Below are 5,733 nucleotides of genomic sequence, written 5' to 3'. Positions count from 1 at the left end.
ATAACAATAAAACATAAAACAATTTGAACAGTTATTAATATTATAAATATACGACATCATGTAAATTGAAATGACTTCTTTTCAATGATATTTGTTCCTAAATAAGCCATCCTCAACACCATTTGTAAGCAGATGGTAAACAGTACGAGTCTTGTAATGCTGTGTAATGTTCGCAGTTTCGCGTTTGCGGCGTTGTTTTCATATAATTTAAATGATTTGGTAATGTAACCGTTGTTTGTTAGAGCATAGATGACAAACAAGTTATGCAGTTCCATGCATTATTATATCATTATGCAAATGTATAGGTAACTGCAGTAGCAACACATTTTGTGCTGATGCTCTTTCTCGCACTTTTTTTTCATTATTTTTTTTAAGTACACCCCATGTCCTTCTGCGTACACATTTTTACAATGTGTTTTTTAATTTTTACCAGCCTTATGAGTTATGATTGGCTACGAAAATTATGAGTTATGATTGGCTCTTAGTTGCTCCGCCTTGTTTGGGCGCCTTTGGAAACGCTGTATATATAGATCTATGTATATATAGTTTTCGATTTTGTTTCAGAATTTTGAAATTTTTATTTAAACTTTTGTTCATATTTTTTTATAACGCGTCACCGTTATAATTGGAGTATAATTTTAATTGTTAAGACTAGCTTTCTCTTTTTGTCTCGGCTTTTTCATTTGGCTCTATCTAACTCTTCTTTTGTTCAATCGATATATTCTAGACCCTTTCTGCTTTTCTCATTATCGAAAGTTGGCAGTTACTTGGTTTAATAATCGAAATAAAAATTATTCAAGTAAATGCATTAATTATGATTCAAGAACATATGATTCATTATATAAAAAGAGAAGATATGCAACTGGCCTCGGGGGAGAATGCGCTAAAACGAGACGAATAAAATTGAAGCACCTTTCTGCCTTCACCCTTTGGGATGCTAAGGCCGTTGAGAGATCCTGCTGATGCTATTCTGATTATTCTGATCATCGCAGTATCGCAGTAGTATCGCAGTCATTGTCGTGATTGGACGCGCATTGTCACTAGTTGGTTGAATACATGTTATACGTGTGAACGTGTTCGATAAATGCATTGAAAGTATAGTTTAAAGGTCACACATTGCAGGTAGCATGGCAGGTCCTTTTCTCACGCCGATGCATGGTGATTTGCTAACTGAGTATATGTTTGGGAGACGTCGACAAAGGCGCAATCGAACAACTTTTACACCTCAGCAGTTGCAAGAGTTAGAACAGTTGTTTCAGAAAACACATTATCCGGATGTATTTCTTCGAGAAGAGATTGCATTGCGCATAAGTTTAAGTGAAGCTCGTGTTCAGGTAAGGTGTACGCTTCGTTTAAGCAATTTAAAAAAGTTCTTGTGATGTTTTTGTTGAAATTTATACCAAAAGCTTGAAGGTAACTATGCTAGGGTAACACGTAAATACTCCTGTTTTCCTCGTTTCTTAAAATCTAAGGTAACTAATAAGAAGAATAGGGTATGAAAGATATCATTTTTATCAAATTTTTTCTTTCGTTCATCTTTCGTACAAACTTCCATATATTATTTAAAAGACCTCAATTTCAATTTCAATTTCAACACCGTCACAAAGAATGTCGGCTTCCATAGAAATATTTAAGATTGTAACATTTTACAATCGCTTTCAATTAAAATTTCATTTTTAAGTTATGAAATAGTGGTACTGTACTTGTCAAATTAATTCCTTTTTCATTCACACAATGGTCAATACACGTTAATCTATATACCAATATACATTTTTACCAGTTGAATATTCAAAGTGCACATTTTTATTTTTAAAATTGTGTATCATCTATGGCTTCATTGATATTTGAAAACTTCACAATATATCAACAGGGAAAACTAGGATATTATGCCAAAACTAATGTGCAGAGGATCTAAACTTGCAAGGAAACAGAAACTACAGTAACAGTAAACTAACTGTTTACGGATAATAGGAAAAAATGAGCTTAAGGGTATAAATTGATTAAGCTTATTGTGAATCAATTACAATTGATCAAACACAGAATGTAAAATAGTATGATAGTATGAAGACATATTAAAAAATTAGCACAAACTTAGATATGCTTCTCTGTATTCATCAATCGATTTTACTCCTTTGCCTTTTTTTCGCTAACTCCATCTAATTTCATCGGTTCACTTAATTTTTATCAGCGGCTAGAGGTCATCTGTACATGAGAAGTGTATAGGTCACGTTTTATAAGCAACCAATAACAAAACCACTCGTTTTATTAATATTCATACCTTCAGGTTTGGTTCCAGAATCGTCGAGCTAAATGGAGAAAACATGCCCGTTTGCAATTGCTGCAGGATGCATGGCGAATGCGTTGCTTGGGAATTGGAACTACACAAATAACCATTGGTATGAAATGTTCTTGCTAATGGTGCTAATTATGGCTGATTCATTTAACATTTATTCCGAATATTTTATAGATTCTCAAACAGTTTCCGATAATATACACAACGGATCTTTGAAATGTTCTTCGAGTTTATCATCTTCATCAAATCCTGTACCGTTAACTGTGAAAGAATCCACGTTCACTCCGCAGAACGACAGAAAGTTATGCGTTCCAGTATGTTGCGAAACAGGCTCACTCAAAATACCTGTTGAGAGTAGCAACTTGATTTCAGGTTCTAAGCTTTTTCCCCGAAAGAAGGAGGTTAGTCGTCGTAATTTATATGATTTAAAAGATCAAGACAATAATACTCTAACGACGCCACACGAATCAGAGCGACGAAAAATATTTCAACCTTCAGTTATGGGTATAAATTCTTCTGATTCTAACTCAAGCTATGTGTCTCTCCCAACGGAAGAGATAGATCTGGCTAATAATGTAGAGTGCATAGACTATTCATGTACGAATGACAATAAACATTAAACCCCATTAAATATACCAACATTGTATGATTGTTTTCTTAACTACCGGTCATTGCGTATGAAAATAACACTCGATACGACGGTTTAGTTGGTATTTTTTATAATTATGAGATGCTATTTCCTGGTAAGAACTACTTTCCAATTGTGAGGTAGTGAGGCAAAAAAACAACGAAATTTCGAACGGATTTCTCTGACAAACTATAAATGATAGCACGCTGCAAAACTGCCCAAAAACTCCAAGTGGTAGACATTCGTTTAGCCGAACTAAGTTTTTTCGAGATTTTTCTCAAAATAGCCATCCGTTTTCCATTCCATTAATATTAGCGGTATATTTTACCGTTCTTTAAAACATGTATTAACAAAAATCGAGAAGGATGTTTTTTCGAGAAAATATGAGGAAAATATGAAAATTTCACATAGACATTCATTTAGGAAATCACAGTTTTTCAATAGTATTTTGGAACAATGTGCAACTTAGTATTTTTTATCTTTGTCTCAATTTCTAACAAATTCAATACTATGATTTGCGAAAATCTTCAACTTTTTTGACACAAGCTTCAATGTAGCTCACACACGATAAATATATTGGTCTCAATCAACTTGCATGCAAGTATTGACAAATAAAGTTGAATGTCTATGGACCGCTTTAGTCTAAAGCGGCCCATAGACGATCAACTTTATTCATCAACTTTTTTGACGCAGAGTTGACGTTTGGTTGCCGTCTTTTTTCTTATTGGCCGTCTGTGGGCAACATTGGTAAAATCATCAAAATTTGGTCAATTGAGGCCACAGACGCATCAATGTTAGACGCCAAACGCCCTGTCAGCCAGCGTCGAAACGAAACGTCAAGTCCAGTATAGTGCTTATGACAGATTGGCGTGTTCGTCAATGTTGCTCACAGACGACGCCAATATTCAGCTTCATCAAAATATTTTCAGCTTTCTGAAAATCTTCAACTTTTTTGACAGAAGCTTCAAATAGCCCACACACGATAAATATATTGGTGTCAATCGACTTGCATGCAAGAGTTGACAAATAAAGTTGATCGTCTATGGGCCGCTTAACAGTCGTCAATGGCTTGACATAAACTCGAACTATTTTGAATTTGCCGATCGTTTGCAAAAACCAATCTAAATAACTAACACAAAAGGTTTTTCGTATGATTGCAGTAAGAAATTCATGCGAAACTTTTGGAAAAAGGGACGTTTTTGTCTTCAAACCATGCATTCAATTGTTGGCGAAAATGAGTTCAATTGGTCTTACACCTCGTTAGTTTCAATGAGATCAATTAAATCGTCTTTTACAAGCTCCTTGTAAATAACTGAAGCCATTTGCGCGTAACTTAAACAACTGGGAAACTGCGCATGATGAGCAAGTCACTTACGACATCAAACCCTTTATAACGAGATATAGCGTGGAATTTACGGTGTGGTAGGGGGGTCCCTTGTGGCTGAAATCATACCAATTACGGTTTTATCCATCCAAATCGTGAAAAGAATACTCATTTGCTTTGAAAAATACTACATTTTGTCATTATTTAACTAAATGCATAGCAAAAAAGTCTGTTGTCCTAATGGGTATCAATAAACTATGGCCTTGCTTCGAATTTTCAATAATTTTCATTATTTTCTGTGGCACATATTGTATAAAATTAGTCTAATTATTACTGGTTTAAGCATATTTCTTGTAATAAGCCCAAAAGATAGCAGATTGTTGGTTATTTTATGTAAAATTCGTTTTTTTACCGTTACGACACTATTTTGTTCATATTTAATGGAGGTATAACTTCACCATTTGATATTTTTCAAAAGAAATAATGTATGGTTTTCTGTTATCTGTGAAAATTTTAACCAATGGAACGATTAGAGTAGCAGTAAACCTTACAGAATTTGATTATTTGTGATGCGAAAGTGATTGCCGTTTTACTTCTGAACCTCTAGGTTCGGCTAAACGAATGTCTACCACTGTAGTCCAATCTGTTTTTAAGCATACTGTTGGCCACGCAGCTCAGCTAATTTGAGTGGATGGATGTCCCATCGCGGGCATGAAAAACTATGTTACATATAATAAAATAAATGTTACAAAAAAATTAAATAGCCTCTGGTAGTGATGGTAGTGTGGACAATAGTTGGCACGCTGCATGCAGTACAAACTTCAGCGATATCTCTAGCGATATGAAATAAAATTCCAAATAATGTTATCTACATTCCATGCTATGAGGCCTCAATATGGTGCTTGATAACTCGTAAGTAGGTCGATTCGCTCAAGAGCCTGTTCTTTGAATCTTTCTTGTTAGTACTAAATTGACTTTTATCGTGTATGGTGCGTTATATGCGCCCGTGCTTGGAGTTACTTAAGTTGTAGGTTGGCTTTGCATAAATCTACACAATAGCACAATGACTTTTATAATCTGTCATTTGAACCTGAGAAAGTATTTGATTTTAATCGTGATAATATGTTGTTCTTCTGCTACTGTTCATGCAATAAAAAAATTTAAATTTCGTTGTGAGAACAATCAATATTGCATTAAACAAAGGGTTGAAAGTGACAAACACCATGACCAAAACCTATACGAAAATCTAAATTATTGCCGTCTAGTTTGCGGTAAATTTGGCCCATTATTTCCAAAACCAACAGGTATTGTAGAACTGGGAAAGCACACAACAGCCATTCATCCTGACAATATCAGGTAGGTTCTGAAACAATACATTAACCGCCAGTTCCACACCTAAAAGTCTCAAGATTAATCATATTTTCGCTGTCTTTTGTATAGATTAGAAGCAGATAAAACTATAAATTCAGCAGAAGTGTTGCAAATGCT

At 34.5% G+C, this 5,733-nt stretch overlaps 2 protein-coding genes across 3 annotated transcripts in view; both read left to right on the top strand.

Annotated features, from left to right (window-relative positions):
• Positions 1-1,034: 1,034 nt before the first annotated feature.
• Positions 1,035-2,913, top strand: LOC126575447 (paired box protein Pax-6-like). Its single transcript, XM_050236152.1, has 3 exons — positions 1,035-1,334; positions 2,285-2,396; positions 2,468-2,913. The coding sequence occupies exons 1-3, from the start codon at positions 1,128-1,130 to the stop codon at positions 2,911-2,913; spliced, it is 765 nt and encodes a 254-aa protein (XP_050092109.1). The 5' UTR covers positions 1,035-1,127.
• Positions 2,914-5,226: 2,313 nt separating this feature from the next.
• Positions 5,227-5,733, top strand: part of LOC126580884 (chitooligosaccharidolytic beta-N-acetylglucosaminidase) — a 2,208-nt gene continuing 1,701 nt past the window's right edge. For both annotated transcript variants that reach the window (XM_050244195.1, XM_050244196.1), the window contains exons 1-2: positions 5,227-5,601; positions 5,686-5,733. The exon at positions 5,686-5,733 is cut by the window's right edge and continues 623 nt beyond it. In XM_050244195.1, the coding sequence (XP_050100152.1) occupies positions 5,309-5,601; positions 5,686-5,733 (341 nt within the window). In that variant the 5' untranslated portion in view covers positions 5,227-5,308. The remainder of the gene's footprint in view (positions 5,602-5,685) is intronic.

The sequence above is a fragment of the Anopheles aquasalis genome, chromosome 2 (assembly GCF_943734665.1).
Source record: "Anopheles aquasalis chromosome 2, idAnoAquaMG_Q_19, whole genome shotgun sequence".
Taxonomy (NCBI): domain Eukaryota; kingdom Metazoa; phylum Arthropoda; class Insecta; order Diptera; family Culicidae; genus Anopheles; species Anopheles aquasalis.
Note: the sequence above shows the minus strand (reverse complement) of the source record. Positions and strands in the feature narration are given on the sequence as shown.

Bases quoted from the DNA above. Each gene is read 5' to 3' on its own strand.
- LOC126575447 (XM_050236152.1), top strand. From the start codon at position 1,128: ATGGCAGGTCCTTTTCTCACGCCGATGCATGGTGATTTGCTAACTGAG. The intron at 1,335-2,284 runs GTAAGGTGTACG...TCATACCTTCAG, and splicing joins TAAGTGAAGCTCGTGTTCAG to GTTTGGTTCCAGAATCGTCG. The intron at 2,397-2,467 runs GTATGAAATGTT...AATATTTTATAG, and splicing joins AACTACACAAATAACCATTG to ATTCTCAAACAGTTTCCGAT.